At 39.9% G+C, this 17,051-nt stretch overlaps 1 protein-coding gene across 1 annotated transcript in view; it reads right to left on the bottom strand.

The window, feature by feature from the left end:
• Nucleotides 1-17,051, bottom strand: part of LPCAT2 (lysophosphatidylcholine acyltransferase 2) — a 39,792-nt gene that overhangs the window by 14,004 nt on the left and 8,737 nt on the right. Inside the window, exons 4-10 of the mRNA XM_009886479.1 lie at nucleotides 10,913-11,052; nucleotides 9,575-9,792; nucleotides 8,121-8,233; nucleotides 4,907-4,967; nucleotides 3,848-3,906; nucleotides 2,558-2,592; nucleotides 128-182 (exon numbers count right to left, since the gene is read on the bottom strand). Coding sequence (XP_009884781.1) covers nucleotides 128-182; nucleotides 2,558-2,592; nucleotides 3,848-3,906; nucleotides 4,907-4,967; nucleotides 8,121-8,233; nucleotides 9,575-9,792; nucleotides 10,913-11,052 — 681 coding nt within the window. The remainder of the gene's footprint in view (nucleotides 1-127; nucleotides 183-2,557; nucleotides 2,593-3,847; nucleotides 3,907-4,906; nucleotides 4,968-8,120; nucleotides 8,234-9,574; nucleotides 9,793-10,912; nucleotides 11,053-17,051) is intronic.

Here is a 17,051-nt window from a genome sequence, read left to right as displayed (position 1 = left end):
TGTTCTTGTTTCTGAGATATTTGTTTATTGTTCACTAACAGTAACTAATAAGGGAATAATGCATTTATATTAAAGTATAAATTTCCTGGTTGCCGTATCTTAGTACAAAAACATTTCTAATTCTTACCTCAACTTCTACTCTTGTGAAGAGCTGACACAGTGTCATTACGCACAGCTCTTTTCTGTGGGCAAAGAGAAAGAGGAAGAAAAATACATTTTACTTATTTAAAAACAAAGTATTTGCACATCGGTGGATGAAACTTCTTAAAGCACTGACAAAACCACAGCCATATTGGGCAAGGTTTTTAAATACCTTGCAGTGAAGTTCCCCAAAATGTTGTTTTTGACATTTTTTCTGCAGGGCTTCTGCATATACCTGCTGCTTGCTCACTGGGCAGGCAACTTGCTGTCTGTTGTCATGCATATTAACAATACTATACAGTTCTTTGGCCAGCAAAATGTATCTGTCATACTTTGTCTTTAAAGAGGTTAATAAACACTGGATTTTAAAGCTTCAAGAGCTTTGATTCTGAGAAGTAGCTTTAGTTTATCTTTTATTTTCTCATCTGCAAAATGGGACTGGTAACAACTACCTTCTGCAGAACTGAAGCAAGGATTTGTTAGCATTTGGTAGCCATTTTGCAAATTATAGTAGAGTTTACACAAATGTGTTGATGAAGTGTGTTCGGGACCTTCTGTGCTTTTAGAAAAAGTCACAAATTTTAGTATCAACAGGTAGGGGGAGGAAGAAACTGCGAAAGAGATCAGCATAATCATTTCCACTTCTGGTTTGTTCTTTTCATTGTGATTTTTAAGCAGAAATGCACATTTTCTCTTTACTTTACATCAGGGAAATGATAATAGAAAACCTTCAAGCAATCTTTCTTCTGTTCTTGTTTTGGGCAAAATAAAAAAGAAAAAAGGAAAAGGCAGGGGAAGAACTAAGGGATCCTTTCTACTTTCTGCAGGAATCCACTCTTAACACTTGATTTCTAACACATAACATTAGGTTTTCCTCCAACGTAAGGCATAAAAGTAAGAAAGAAGTTGTAAGTGAAAGCAGAAACTGGATTTTCTGAGAAGGAGACTGGTACTGTCCTGTCCTGGCTGCAACATCCAGGAAGTTTTACAAAGAGTGTGACAGTTCTGCATTTTCTGATCTTTAGGTTTGCATGGGGGATGTTCTTCTGCTGGTTCCAGTTATTTTTGTTAAGAATCTCTAGATTCTACCCCATCCATCCCTTCTCTTCCCATGATCTTGCTAAGCTGTTCATTTCATCTTCTCACAGGTTTCGATTTGAGCCTTCACCATCCAGACAGCAGACTTAGAGCAGTTGTCAATTTTTATTGAATGGGCAGCCTCCTCCCTTCCACACGAAAACCTCTGGTTTTCTTTCTTCACCTATTCCTACATCAACTCTCATAACTGAAGACATAGCTCTCTTTCAATCTTCCAGAATAAATCCTTCATAGTGGAAATGTGCAGTATGCTACTGAATTTGCAATGTTTGTTACTCTAATGCTGATAACTGTAACAGCAGTAATAATAATAGCAAAAAATTCTTGGGGCACTGAGATATTTTCATCTAGGTCAGCTTTCATAATGTCCGTTCTATAAGCATGCAGATGCTAGGATTAACTAATGATAGCTTAAAAGGCGCTTATGATCTGCTCTGCTAGTCCAGACGTGTTTCAAAATTAGTTGCTTTAAAAATTTTAGTCACTTAGTAAAATCAGCATTATTGTACTTAGATATACTACATATTCCACATGAAAATGTAGTATATGGATTCTCCAAATCCACATTTAAATATATATAAGGTGAAAAGTATTTTCCAGACATATTCTCAGTGCAGCTTTAAAGGTTTTTTAATACTTTAATAAAATATGTCAGCATATTAAAAGGCCACCTGTATTGAGAAATGAACACAGATCCATTGCCTGACTGGTTTACTGAAATATTTTTCATTATTTCATTGTCAGTTACTATATATAGCCTCCTCACTGGGATCTCAAAACAACTGCTTTTGTTGAGTCAAGCAAAATAAAAATCTAAAGAAGAGTCCAAGATGTTTGAATGGGGAAAATTGACACTTGTTTTGACTTGTTTTCCCCATCTTCATTTACTCTCACATGACTTCAAATGAGATGGAGGAATGAATAAACAGAGGGGAGAAAATAACATTTATTTTTTCTTGTTTGTATACCATGTAGGAAACTATAAACATCTATGGATTTTGATGACTATGATTGCTTCCCAAAGAAAAATAATTTCAAATCTTTCTTTTGCTCTAGTGTAATGTGCATAACCTAGGAGAAAAATTAAACAAAACAGTGGCAGAGCTGGAAATAACGCTCCCCCATTTGCAAACCCTTTCTCTAGCCATTCATATATGGAATGTACTGCACGACAGCATTATCCCCAAGTACTTCCCCCCTCATAAAAGCAGATCTAGAAGAACATGTGTCTTGGCTTAGCTGAATCTGTTTGGCAGACTGTTTAGCAATGGGGGAAAAAAATTCTATATGTAATTTTCAGTAGGATTAAGAAACTTACAATGAATAGCCCTGCCATGTCCAGGTTACAGTATCCTAAGGAAAAAAATAAAACACAGAAATGTATGACAAAACCAGATGAAAGTTAGAGAGCAGGTAAGTTACAATATAAAACAGGCACAAGTTTAGTAAAAGCAGATGATGGTTTTATAGTCCTGTAGTGAAAATAAATAAAGGCATCAAAGTGACCAGGATTCTTTCCCTTAAAAATTGGGAAATAAGCATGGCAGAATTTTGATAATATCAACAATTGAGAATAAAATTTATAGTTACTTAGACATTTTAAATAATTCATTCTAACCCAAATGACAGAATTAAGAAAAAAATAAGCTAGTAAGACTTTTTCAGAGGACTTCACCAGTCCCTTGAGAAAGGGACCCTCATAAATATGTTTGATTTTGTTTTAAAGAACATTTCTGCATAGGAAATCTATCATGCTTATTTTGCTTTGCTTTGTTTTCCTTGTTCTATATTTATTACTTCTTATATATAATTTTGACAAGGTATGCTGCAGATCCTTAAATCCTATCAGTGCAGTTTTGAAATTGATCTGTAACAGGATTTTACAAAGACATCTTTGTAAATAACAAAAACCAATAACAATTACATGTTTTTCATCTTAAAAACCATTAGGAATGAAAAGTATGGACTTTTCTGGATTTGCTGGACAACCAGATAATAAAAAAAAAAAGTTAACAAGTAGCTGGACTCATGACCCAGCACTACACCTGTCAGTGACGCAGAGCCATACGTCTGTACCCCTATATGTGGCAGAAAGTGTAAACACTAACTCAGCAAAACAAGGGAAAGTTGTATGAAAAGAACCATCTGCAAAGCTGCCCCCCTGAGGTTCCTGAAGGAGAGGGTGTTGGAGGTACTGCGTGGCTCAGCTTTGCTTTTGTTCAGAAACTTTGCAAGCCCTTTACAGTAAGAGTATTTTGAGCTTAAACAAAAAATGATGACTAGTAGGGAAGTTGTGTGCATTTTAGACTTCGAAGTACAGGCTCTGTGGCTTTGCAGGAAGTTTCTGACTTCCGCTGCAATACTTCCCCATGCTCCCTCTTTCTTTAGCTACAGTGAAGAAGACCAGCAGTAACTTTTTCAGAGTCAGAATAGCAACTACACCGTGGTGACACTTGGGAAGCCCAGCTGCTTCCAGGAGCTATCCCAGGCTAAAGCTCAGGCCAATAGATTCATCAGTGACAATGCAAAGTATTTATCGTAGGTACCACTCAAGTCGGGATTTTGACTTCTGTATTACTAGCTAGTGATAGAAGAACGTTCTGCTTACCAGCTTGTTGGGGTATCGAAGCAACACAGGTTGTACAGGGACTCGTGGAACAAAGGCACCTGCAACCATAAATTAGAATTGATTTTTAAGACTAAGCTTATTACAGCAGTTGGGAGTTTTAAGTGATTCATGTAAGACATGGTGTCTGGAAGGAGAAATTTTTAAAAAGGCGAGAAGAATGGGAAGTGTTCTTTTTCTTGTGTTTTTTTTTTGGGGGGGGGAGTATTTTGGTTTTGGTTTTTCTTTTTTTTTTTTTTTTAATCAGCAGCGCAACTAGCAAGATGTCGGGACAAAAAAGGGCTAGTCTGCATTTCAAGGAGAAAGCTGCCTAAGATTCGTGGACTGTTCAAACTCATTTTCTCTGTATTATCTCCCCATTGATTGGCATTTATTTCAAAGGATTAGATGCTCACAAGGCTGTTGAGCATTTCCTGAACCCTTCTCTGTTCTGATCATAAGTGATATAGATCTGAGCATGTAGTACTGGTTTTGTAACTTTGCTACCCAAGACCTGTACAACACTAAGGATGGAGAGCGACATGGCTTTAACTAAAGTGCAGCACAATAATCTAGTGATCAGTGATGCTATCAAGTACCTTTCTGTGTTAAAAATAACCTATTGGCCTGCCTTGCTAAAGAGATTTCTTAATTTGGTTGCTAAGTCTTGCATGGCAGAATGTACAGGAATCTAAGATGCCACAACTGTAAGTTGAGCTAAAAGAACATTGTAAGTAGCATGTATTTTGGTAGTTCACCTCATAATAACCACAGTCACGTTTCTGGGTAAATATATTAGATGAAAACTGTACCCAGAAAAAAACCCAACTAACTGACTGTATATATCATAGGTTTTCTGCATCCTACAAAATACCAAAAATCAGAAAAGTAAACTGACTAGTATAAAATAGTGGGTTTAGTGCCACTGAAACTTTAATGATGTAAGACATTACCGCAGTGATATTGTGGATGATATACCTGCAGAAGTACTGGCCTTACTAGAACTACCAAATTAGTATTTCACACATTATTTACCATCAATGATGAGACAAAATCTCTCACCTTGTTTAAATGTGATCAGGCAAGATCGGTTTGTGCAGGTGCCTTCTGGGAAAATCAGTATCTTGGATTTAAAGAGAAAAAAATACATATATACACATACATTTCATAAAAAGATTATACTTCAGCATCAGTTACATACAGGCAGACTTTTTATGCAAGCGTGACACGTCACACTGCATCACAGGAATATCATTACTGTTTCAAAAGGAAAGGAAAAAATAAGTGAAGGATGCTCACAGTAATATTAAACTGTTAACCTGACCCATCTTGATTTGGAAACAAATGCTTTGTAAGAGAGGAGTTCTTGGCAAGGGCATTTATCAGTTTAGAAATATGGTACAAAATGCTTTAAGTGTTTCACTTGAAATGTTTAGCGTTGGTAATGATAGGAGAGTTGTTCCTCTGCTGGCAGCTCCTTATTGAACCGCTGGGTGTATAAACATCAAGAGTCTGGGCTGACATGAAGTGCATGAGGTACCCGAGCCTGTACAGGCACAGGTGCTATCAACATGAGTCGAGATGCCAGCTGCGATGAGAAGATCACAGCTTGAGGGGTAGCTGCAAAAGGCAGAGAGAGTATGTGCATCTGTGATGCAGAGCTCTGAAGGCATTACACACCACTACATACCCTCTGAACCTGAATGATGTGGGCACGCCAAATACCCAGCAGGTTTCTGAATTAGTGTCTGAAAGATACTAGATGAGACGGGCAGTGAGCTGCAATAGGACACACCAAATCCAGCCCGCTATGGAATACAAGGAAGCTTTATGTTTATTTTATCACTACAGGAGCCTAAGCAGCATTCAAAAAAAAAAAAAAACACCTCAGCAGGAGAACTGGTCAGGATCAAGAGCATTCAAGGTGTGCTACTATTTCAGTCCAAATGAACAGGACAAGGCTAGATGAAAGAGGGCATCGTTAGGTCATTCCCAAGACACACAGGCTGTTCTAAAGTATGATAGAGACAGCTGCACATACCAATTTACAGTTAGTCTTTGACAACGCATTCTGTAATCAGAAATTGTTTGCTGGTGCTATGGACATAAAAATGGGTATGTTTCTGCTTAGCATACGTCATAAGCCCCAGAAAACATATTAGTGACTGACCAAAGAGTAAGTCACTAGTCCCTCTTTCCCCTTTGTTTTGGTACAGGGTTGGGAGAAGCACTAATCAGAACCTCATGCTATTAACAAGCACAAGTGCTGCCCAGCCTGTTGTGTTTTGGTTTTAGGTGGAGGGCATGGGGAAACCAGCTACTCCTTCTTTTCTGTTGTGCTGAGAGAATGCAGCCCAGGCACTCTGAACAGGATATGACAGACATCATCTTGTGGTCAAGTTTCTCAAAAAGGAAGCTGTGGCCAGGGCACAGGACTGGGAATCACCCAGTGACACTCCAAGCAGTACTACCGACTTGGTCTTGGAAATTACCAGATTACTTGACTCATAGACTATTTATGCCATAATAGAGATCTGGGTTTGATGCCAAGTGCAGAATTGGTGTAAAGCCAATTCCCCTTTCCTCCCCATGCTGTTCTCAGCAGAGATTAGGTATACCAGAGCTTTGCTGTAATTACTTCATCCATAGCAATTTAGTGAACCATAAGCATCAGTATAGTTTGTAAGCACAGTATTAAAAAAACCCACCTGCCTAGCTTTGACATGTGCATATTAAAAAAACTCCATATAATTACCAAAGTGAAAAAAATAATGGAGGGTCTAAAAATATTTACGGCAGCTTAGAAAAATGCATTTATGAGTCAAATTAAAGTAGCCTAAACCCTAACTAAAAAGCTTTTCGTAAGGTGCTTGCTAAGTAAAAATGGTGCATGAAATGTCTATGTAATGCCATTTCAAAAAAAGTGGCAAGTGTTGGTCTTCCCTCAGGATGAGAAGCAGTTACACTTCAATGTTCTCTGTTTCTAGAGACTATTCACAGAGCAGAACAGTGCATTCAGGTCTAACTGCCATAGGGATACCTGCTACCAAAGTCTATATTTTCACTAGCCTCTTTTAATTTTCCTCGAGCTATTTATTGGAACAAAAGTGAAGGAAAAGGTAACGCTTCTTAATTGTTTAGCAGGTGGCCAGATATGACTAAATAGGTCTTGCGACTTTAGCTACTTAACCAGTCACTTCTTTGAGTTTTTAATTTTTTATTTTAAGCAAATTAACCCGTAAGAAAACAAATTAAGAACTAATTCAAAACACAAAGCGTGAATTTATACACAAATCCACGCAGGGTATCTTTGAAGAAAGGTCTTATATCACTGACTGTATGTGTCCAGCAGCATGGCAGCGATACTGCATTTGTAGTATCTGAAGGCAAAGTCATACCACAGTCAATGCAAGGGAAGAAAGCAGAGAGGCACTGCCAAACGAGACGTTAGTAGGTTCACAACGGTTCCAAGTTTTTCTTCTTGCACAGATTTTCCTACTGATTTTCTTACTGATTTCTATTCTAGCCCTCTGCCTGTCATAAAAGCAGCAGAGTCGCTGCCTCAACGCTTTTCTTCCTCCAGAGCAACCCCTGCTCCAGTAGCTCTTCAGGATGGAAAGTCATCCAAGGCCTAGAAGCACAACAGCAGCTTGCTGCTGAGGAATCACCGTGGGAAACAGTGTGCAGAATCAATAACTATTGCTTCCATGTTAAAATCTTACACAATTCAGGCCAATCAAAAAGTCTTGTTTTAACTGCATTATTAACCTAAAGACTGAACTGAGTTTCACCTCAGCTATTCTTCACATGCAAAATTGGTGTTTTAAGCTTAACTACTGTTCATGCTGGAGCTTGGACAGCCGAGGTTACTCATCTCATCAACTGCTCATCCCCGAAGTGTTGTGAGCACAGCTCTGCAGTAGCTTCTCAAACATGAGCTAGCTTGACAACACTGATTCATATACACCGACTCAAGTCATCTGCTACACTGTAGACAGCATGTTAAGACTTAAATAGGGAAAAGAGAAGGCCAGGAGCCATCTGCAGTTTGGAACACCAATTGGTACTAGCTGGATTTTAACTGACCCATTTGTCACGACAAAACTTTTTGGGGACCAGCCTCTCATCTTCCTTTCCTAAACCAGTCACATACCGGAGAGCTGACTTCATCTTCGTACATCAACAGAATCCTATCAGCTGGGCACTTGTGGTATTGTGATGCACAGTGAATATGGAATACGAATACATGACAGAATAGTTGTAGAATATTTATTACCTGTGGCCACTGGCCTCTTGATAATGCCCGCTTAGTTATCTCAGTGACCGTATTCTTTCGTGAATCAGGGTCTTGACGAGAAACTGCTACAGGCTGGAGGGAACTTAAAATTGCTGTGAATGAGAAAAAAACAAATTTCTTATGCTAGCGCTTGGAAAACACATGGGTTTCAGGCTCCCTTGTAGCAAAAAGCCTGTTATTCTCATGCTAGGAGACAGACTCTGCACAAACAGCTTTCAGACTAAACAGATAAGAAGAGTATTATTATTGTCCTTGTTCTGTAAAATGGGAAGTAAGACACAGAAGATATATTTACACTGCCAGCTGAGGAGCTTTACAATAGGCACAAACATGCCAAATTCACCCAAAACATTCTGCTAATATTGCAAAATATTGTTATCTTCCACTGAGCATTTCCACACAGTTCTAAGGAAAAGACCTGATCAGGTCTCTGCTGGTGAGCCTTCAGGCATAGCTCATGCAGACTGAAATCAACAAGTAGTTTGAGCCTATGCTGAAGAAGTTAGATGTCCCTTTTCAGTTACAAAGCATACACAGCTCGTGTAAATTACAGAAAAAAAAAATCCCATCCTCATTTCACCAGAAGTCTACATCAGAATGCGTGGACCTGTTGAGATGGGATGAGAAACTTGGGGAAGAATTATCTGTTATGTCCCACCCCTCTGCTTTTCAGAGAAGGTCAATATATTGAGAGGTAGTTTATTTCTTACAAAGACACTTTTCTGTGCTGTCTGCTGAGTTTAGTTTTGGGCTACTTTTGACTTATTTGTTTAAGAGTCCTGTAGAGATAAGAGACATAGAGCCAGCAGAAAGTCTACAGCCTATTCTAGTAATAATGCAAAGAGGAATTCTTTTTTTTGCCAAAAGGAGGAGAAAATAATAGAAGCATGAGTCATCTGATCTTTTCCATTCTCTGCATTTCCTTTTGGAGTCACTTCTCCTTTATTCTTTCCCAGTGTGACTCCCATAAAAAAAAAATCCATAACAGTGCCTGTAAGTTTAAACTTATAAATATGGTATTTTCCAGACTGCTGTAGTTTGGGTCTGTTTTGACATAACTTTCACTAATCCATGTTCTATGCTTGTGGGACACACTGTTAAAAGACAGCAATTGAACAGATTTCTCAAGCAACCTACTGGGAGAATTTTAGGAGAAACCTCTAGGCTGAGCAGTTACAAAACATGCTGTCCGTATAGAGAAAATTTAAAGTGATATTATATTTCATATCTGAAAAGAAACAGCATACTTTTTAGACATTTTGACCAATTCAGAAAGATAACTTGTCCTGGGGATTTCACTGGAAATAATCTGTCAGTATCTTTGGAACCTAAGGATTTAAAAAAGTCTGCCCCTAAGTTACTATCAGAGATCAGATTTTTGGCCTCATGTCAAATTGCTGATTTCTAACTTTTATTTTTTCTTAAATACTTACTGCCAAATACCGGAGTTGACAGGTTCTCTGCTCTAGACACTATTGATGGCATTCCAGTTAGGGCAGAAATAATGGCATCAAAAAAGCTTGAATGAGGAGCTGCAACAAAGATTGGGGCTTCCCGCAGACTTGCTATTTTCCCTTTTACTTTAACTTGGAAACCCATTACGAAGAACAAGGTACGAGTCAGGCATGAGAGAGTTGTCTGGATCATCCTCCTTGTAAAGAGAAACACAAAAATATCATCCGTCTTACAGTTAATATTTCTTTTGTACTTTAAACCAGAAGCCCAGGAAAGATTTCCTAGTTCTCACCAGCACTGGGGCCAGGCACAAGGTAGCAATACTGCTCACCGAGAGAGTGTAGGGCTAAAGGGAGACAAGTAGAAGTAGGGAAGGGTACACCACCTTTTCATGATGAAACCCGATTATAATTTTAAAGAGAAGGCAATATACAGCACCTTGCAAAAACCTCCTCCCAGGTATGCTATTTCTCTTGCCATATCTTACAGCACTGTAGAATAACACTATTGCCAGGGGGCTGGGGGGTGGGTGTGTGTAATTAGCAGATTCAGTGTCCTTTTTGTAAGCGCTTACTTAACTCTGATACTGTTCTTTTACTATCAGTTTTAACAAGTAAGATTCAATGACAATGTTCCCTTACTGGAACGTGTTCCCTCAACAGGGGTCATGTTCCTTTCATGGGGCTCCCCGTAATCTCTTGGCCTTGTTAGAATTCACTTCCCATGTCTCCCTGTCCTTCGTGCAGCTGCAGTGCATCACAACTAGAAGGGAACTTCCTTACTCTGAGGTCAGAAGCTGAGTGACTGAAACCCAGAACTCACAGGGGCAGCTGTAAAATACTCTTTCAAGGGCAACATAGCTAAGAGAGGAGCTGTCAAAATTTTGTCATAAATTATAGCATAGCAGTTTTTCAGGAATGGCAAAGGCTACACAGAAACTCAGCCTATGTAACATTGCCAAATACTTTTCCCAATGTTTCTCAGTATTTCTCAAATATTCCTATCAGTATTATTACTAAAATAAGTCCTGGCTTACAAATAGTGTATGAAGATCCTTATACAGATTTGGTTTAGCCTCAGGACAATTGAAAAACTACCTATTTAAAAAGCTCCATTATTGTTGTAAAATACACTCACCAAAAAGTTGCTTCCCCTAAATGGGTAAAACTAAGATTTGACTGAGGAGTCCTCTTTAATCAAAAGGAGGAAAGGAGTGAGAGGGGGGAAGAAAAAAGCTTTAGACCCTGGCTTTGTGTTATTACAAAAAAAAATATCAACAAACCACAGAGTTTTCACAAATATTGGTTGCTTTTTACCTTCTCCATCCTTTAAGCGGCACAGATCCTTTCCCAGGGTGACGGAAAGTTGCAATTGATGCAAACAGCCATGCTAGCAGTAAAATGAATGCAATGCATATGGCACGGACGGGTAGCAAAATAATCCCCTGAAGAACAGTCTGGGAAAAAAAGAGGGGAAAAATCTTAAGAAATGGTATCAAAAGGAATGACACTGATGTCTGTGTAGTTACATTACAATACTAACACTACTGCTGTGTGATTTAGTAAGGAAAGCGTTCCAGTGTTCACATGGGGAAGTCAGTCATATACAGCATTTCATTTTCACTTTTGGCTTCCCCTTTCAGGTAGAACTGGAACATGTAAGTATTTGAGTTTTTGGCATAGATGTTGTTAGACAGAGATAGTAAACAGAGTTTGCTGGCTTTATTTTATACTTAGACCTGCTCTGCAGCATACAACCAGCTCACATCAGTCTGCCCAGCTGATACGTGTCTCCACGGCAGAGCCTTCTGTCACGAGCTGCCTGTCTAGAAGCCAAGTGGAATCGTTAAGATGACTGAAATGTACTCTTGCCCTTTCAAAATGACAAATCTTGTGTGTTGAGTCACACTATTGCTGCAAGTGATCCTTGCTGTGCTACTGCTTGGAGTACTGCACTTGCAACACAACTTCATTTCATTCCTCCAAAATGGTGTTTTCAGTAAAACTGAACTACACTATTGCTGCAAGTGATCCTTGCTGCTACTGCTTGGAGTACTGCACTCGCAACACAACTTTGTTTCATTCCTTCAAAATGGAGTTTTCAGTAAAACTGAACCTGTGGTTTAAGGCAAAGGCTCAGACTCTTCAGTGCTGTTGAAGCTGCTGTAGCAGCTCTTGGCTCATTGCCTTTGGAAGTGGTTTGCTTACCGCCCACAGTAAACATACAGGGGAACTCTTCTGAAGGTTAACTTGTTGCCTTCTGTTTAAAGCATCTTGGATATTAACCTCTGTGCCAGGACCTCCTTGAATCTTTCAGAAAAAATTGAGAAAGCTTAGTTCCCTTTCCTCCCTGCAATCAGGAAACAGTTATCAGCTTGCTTTAACTGGAACCAAAAGAAACTGTTGAGAGAGTTCTGCTATAGTCACAGACAACCAAGCCAGGTAGCAAAATTGGTATAAAACAGATCCAAGCCAAGAGTGCGGTTCACTGCTGCTTCAGTTCTTCATATGCATTTGTAAACAGAGTGGGGTGAAAGGGAAACACTAACATGCCCTGGCTGCAAATAATTCTCAAATATCATCCCCAGCCACCCCCCCAAGGAATTTTAAGCTGACATTTTTTTGTGCACAGCTCCAGTAAACAGGTGTATTGGCACAAGACTGTTAACAGGCAGCTGTGGTACTGGGCAGGGCAGGAAGAAATTCTTAATTGTTTTACCCCAGTAAATTAGGTTAGAAACTATATCCTGGAGGTTGGCCTTTATGGCACAAGACAGCACTACGCAGATTGAGCAAGCACAGGTCTGGGAGCAGGTGAGCTGTGTCAGCATGCGGAAGTCATTCCTGGTGAGCTAGCGAACAGTTCAACTCCTTCTGGCACCTAATCCAGCTCAGCTGCCGCTCGCTGATGAGCATCAGCTCTGTGTGCATACCTACGTACCAAACAATACGCAGAATTGTAATAGTGGCTATTTTTTTATTATTTGGGATATGCTTCTAAAAGTCCCTTAAAACTTACATGTGAGTGCATCAGTACACAGACTGAGAGTTCAGAATTATGGTAGAAGTACAGAATTACGGTAGAAGTTATGGAAGAAGAGTTATGCTTATGCTTGTGAGCTTACTATTTTTTATGCTTTACTATTTTTTTTTGTAAGGAAATTGACAGCTCAACAACAGTGTTCCTCTCAAAACTGGCCTTTCTAGTCAGCTCTTTAGCAATGACTACTTACTGTACAGGAAAAGCAAGGTTTTTAATAATAAGCAACTTTTACAAAATAGTTTGCAACTTACTTGAGCTATGATTATTAAGCCAAAACAATGGATTTTAGTTTATCTCTTTTCTTGAAAAAGGAACAAATGTTTGTAGTAGATTTTGGAATATAAGCATCTTTGAGTATTACTGATCCAATTCTTTAATATAGTAGATTGGTTCTAATTGTCCTTTTGTCAACATGTTTTCCCTCCCCACCAAATACCTTCCATCTTCACATAATGTCCTCTTACTGTCCTCACCAATATTCAGGAGAGGCTCTGGCTCTAAACCCTGTGATACCGACAAGGATTAACAGGAATTTTGGGCCTACAGGACTCAGTTCTGTGTTACAAAAGGCACAGTGACAACAGACGAAACATGATAGTGGATACAGTGTAAATTAGGATAAGGATGAGAAGCAGGTATGTGGTGTTGCTGCCTATGTTCTGTAAGCACTGCTACATAACATGTCTCCAGGAGAGATCTGAACATTCAGGTATAACTATTTCCTTCTTGAAGGATTTTTTTTTTTTTTTATATATATATAAAAGCTGCATATAATTAGCTATGGAATTTTAACCATAACTTCATGGACAACAGGAGAAGGACTGCTGTAGATCACAGAAATGGATTCACTAGCTGGGTATGAGAGATTTGGCCCTGGAGATCTATTGCTTCCACTCCCTTGGGTGCTAGTCATAGCGAATCTGAAAATGCCAGGTAGCAAGTTAAACCAACCAAGACTCCTTGCTTGTCTCCCAAAATCAGATGTGTCTTTTTTTTCCTCCATATGTGACCTCTTGTATTATGATCTGTAGTCCCAGTTCAACATTTCAGCTGCATTCAGTTATGTAGAATGGGCAGCATAAGGATAAATCAGTGTTTTCTTTATGAAAAAAGAGTATTTATGCACTGACCTACAATGAAAAATAAAGGATGCAATAGCAAAAGCAAAACAATCCCTTCCTCAAAACTATAATAAATTCATTAATCTATTTTAGGCAGATACACAGGTGGTACTGATTTGCTGATGCAAGCTATTGGCTTTCTAGGTCACTGTGTAATGAGGCAGAGTTGATTTCTGCTCCATCAGCTGCAGAATAGGGGAAGAAAAGGACAGAAAAGAGAAAGGTCAAGGTAGGCTAGAAAAGAGAAAGTATAGGAGAAAAATATACAAAACAAAATACAGGTTCAAAGTTCAGTAACTACTAGGTAAGATCAGAGCCGCTCCAGCTTACGTATACAGTAGTCACGAAGGTAGAATTATTCTGAGTCATCCAAAGAACCTTTTCCCACATATGGAATCACCTGCGTACTTTCTATTTACGGTATCTGCACCAACTGCATAGCCTGTCACTGCAGTTGTTGCGGACACCTGCAGTAGTCCTTGCAGTCCAGGTCACACTCCCACAGCTGACTGACCCTTAAGCAATACGTGGCATTACACTGTCACTGATGTCAGGAGCTGGGGAAGGGGGAAAGCAGGTCTATCAGAAAGCCACAGAATCCAGTTTGAAATTTTGTTAAACTTCAGCTGCTGACAAGTTATCTAGAAAGCAGCAGCAGAGCAGGCTGAGGACCAGAATGAAGCCCAGCTCCAACTGAACTCCCTTGACATCTGAAACTGTGAGCAGATGGACTGTCTCACAAAGCAGCACCCATATAGCAAGATGGGGTCTTCCATCAGCATCCAGAGTATGTTACAGTTCTCTGCCAGGCAGTCTAGCTGCTTACTTCCATGCACAGCCTTCAAAATAATCTTGCTTTTAGCATGCTGGTTGTGCTATTAAGTAGTTCACCATTACATAAATCCACTGAGCATCTCTTCTGAATAAAGGAAAATCTAGTCATGACGTAACTAGTATTTGTGCTTTGCAGTGCAGTTCAGAAGTTAAGAGGGCAAGTGAGCAGTCAGGATGAACAGAACTAAAACTAAAAATTGAAAGAAATCTTAGTGATGAATTGCAGCCAGCTTCAGTCAGAGAACAGAAACCAGAAGTATTTGAACAACTGTTTTAAACTCGTTTGGCACATGCAGATGTTTAGCACAGCATAACTGATCCTTGTTTAGCACATTCTAAAGAAAGACAGCTGGTAAACTATTAGCAATACAAGGACTGGCAAAAAATTGTAAAACCTACTCTACTTTTCAGGCTGGCTACAGCCTATTTTTATATTTGAAGCTGAATGAAATGCAAACAGCTAGCCTGCCTCACTTTCAAGCTCCATTCATCATGGGACAGCAGCCTTTACATTCAAGGAGTTCACCAACATACGAAAATCCAGCTTTGGTTTTGAAGTTGCATCTGTTTTTATCAGTGTACGCTAAAGGAATAGTATAGAATAGGGGGAATACAAGAAAATAGTCCTTTAACATGCAAGAATGGAGATATACTACACTTGACTTAAATGGAAAGAGAAGGGACATTTTCCTCTTTTGAAGCTTATAGTAACACACTCTGGTTAAGGCTTTGATTCCCAGCTGGTCTGATACGCAGAGCAGATGTTTACAGGATAGGGCAGACAGTAGGAAGTATCCTAGTCTCCACAACTGGGGGGGGGGAAGAACAGAAGAGAACAACACACAGTGCAAAAAGGCTGTCTCTCTTGTGTCTTTTTGCTTTAAAATTCTGTGAGTACTGCAGTTCTGTTTCAAAGCTCACTAGCACCGGGCCCTGACCCAGCCAGCTGCTTTTCCTTCCAGGTGTGTTCTGGAGTTATGTATGGAGTGTCTCTTGCTTTAAGACATACCATGTTTTTCATCTCTTCCTCCTGGAGCAAAAAAGTAGGATATATTTGTGGTAGATAAAATGGTAATTGTTGCTTAAAATTGCAGCTTTTGAAAGTAGTCTGTGCATCCTCTACAGAGAGCTGCCAGCACAGAAAGCTGTCCAGTTCTGGAACCTCATTAAGAAACTGGAATTTTTTCCTTGGGGTTCATGCCTACAGCTACTGATTCAGATGCACTTGAAATGTGTTTCAGGCTGCTAGTAAAACATAGGGGATAAAAGGATTTGAAATTGTTTTCCAGGTTTCTCACATTTCCTCCACCCAACTACCTTCAGGGCAAGCATTGTTTATAACCTGAGGAAGAGCTATATGAAACATAAAATATTCAGTTGCACATCAGCCTCAGGTATTTGTAACTATCAGCAGAAAATGCTGTAAGTTCACCTACACAGTGATGTGCTCATTGTCCTCAGCGAGATGTCAGTTCATATTTGGTTCATCAGCTCAATTTTTAAAGAGAATGCTTTTAAAAATCAAAGCCCAGAAATAATGTCTGCTTTCTTAATTGTCAAAGTACCCTCCAAGTCTCATGTGTGCTTGTACACGAGCTGTACTGGGACAGCATTCAGCTCAGAAGCCTAATTCAGTTCACTCAGTGACACCAGTCAGTAACCCAGTAGAACTGGGGATACCTTTTTTGTTGCCTACACTGTAATATGGAACCGAGAGATTAACTCCCTGCGCCTCCTCAACCCAGCCTCAAAATCAGCCTAAAGGGAGTTAAGCGTCTGAAACAGGATTACTGTAAAAAGTTATTTTTCTATTTTAGCTTATCATATCAGAGAGAAGTTATCATCATCCTTCATTCTAAAGCTGAGGCATCGGACACGATGGACAGATTTCATTCGTGTGATTCAAACAGGCTGCAAAACGGGGTCAAACAGGACTCCTGTTTTCTCTAGGAGCAATGTGTTATTTGTAACGATCCTGCAAATCTTCAAAAGCTTGTTGCAAATCCTGTGTTAGAAGTTTAAGTTTGAAGCAGACATGGCCTCTGCGTGTGTGCAGAGTAAGCGTGCAGTTTGTGGCCCCAGAGGAGCGATGGCTCAAAGCCCTTCATTGCAAAAAACAGTGACTTTTTTACGCTGAACACCTTTTGCATCTTTGCTTTGACCGTTTAGGCAACCGGCTCATTTCCTGCGCTCTGTCTCTAGCCCAGATCAGGAAGCAGCCTATGCCGCCCTCGGGAGGGAAGTATTCTCACTAGATCCCCTTTCCCGGGGAGGAGGGACCTGCAGATGTTTGACCGGGAGTCTCCCCCCCGCTCGGCCGGCGCGGCGCCGGGCAGCGCGGTAGGCCCCGGCCGCGCCCCGCTCCTCTCAAGGCGGCGGTGGCGGCGGCGGCACTTTCAAACCGTTATTTATTTGAGGCGGTCGCCCCCTCCCAGCGGCGGGAGGAGGAGGAGGAGGA

This window comes from Charadrius vociferus, unplaced genomic scaffold (assembly GCF_000708025.1).
Source record: "Charadrius vociferus isolate BGI_N301 unplaced genomic scaffold, ASM70802v2 scaffold400, whole genome shotgun sequence".
NCBI lineage: Eukaryota > Metazoa > Chordata > Aves > Charadriiformes > Charadriidae > Charadrius > Charadrius vociferus.
The sequence above is the reverse complement of the archived record's forward strand: the minus strand, read 5'-3'. Positions and strand labels throughout refer to the sequence as shown.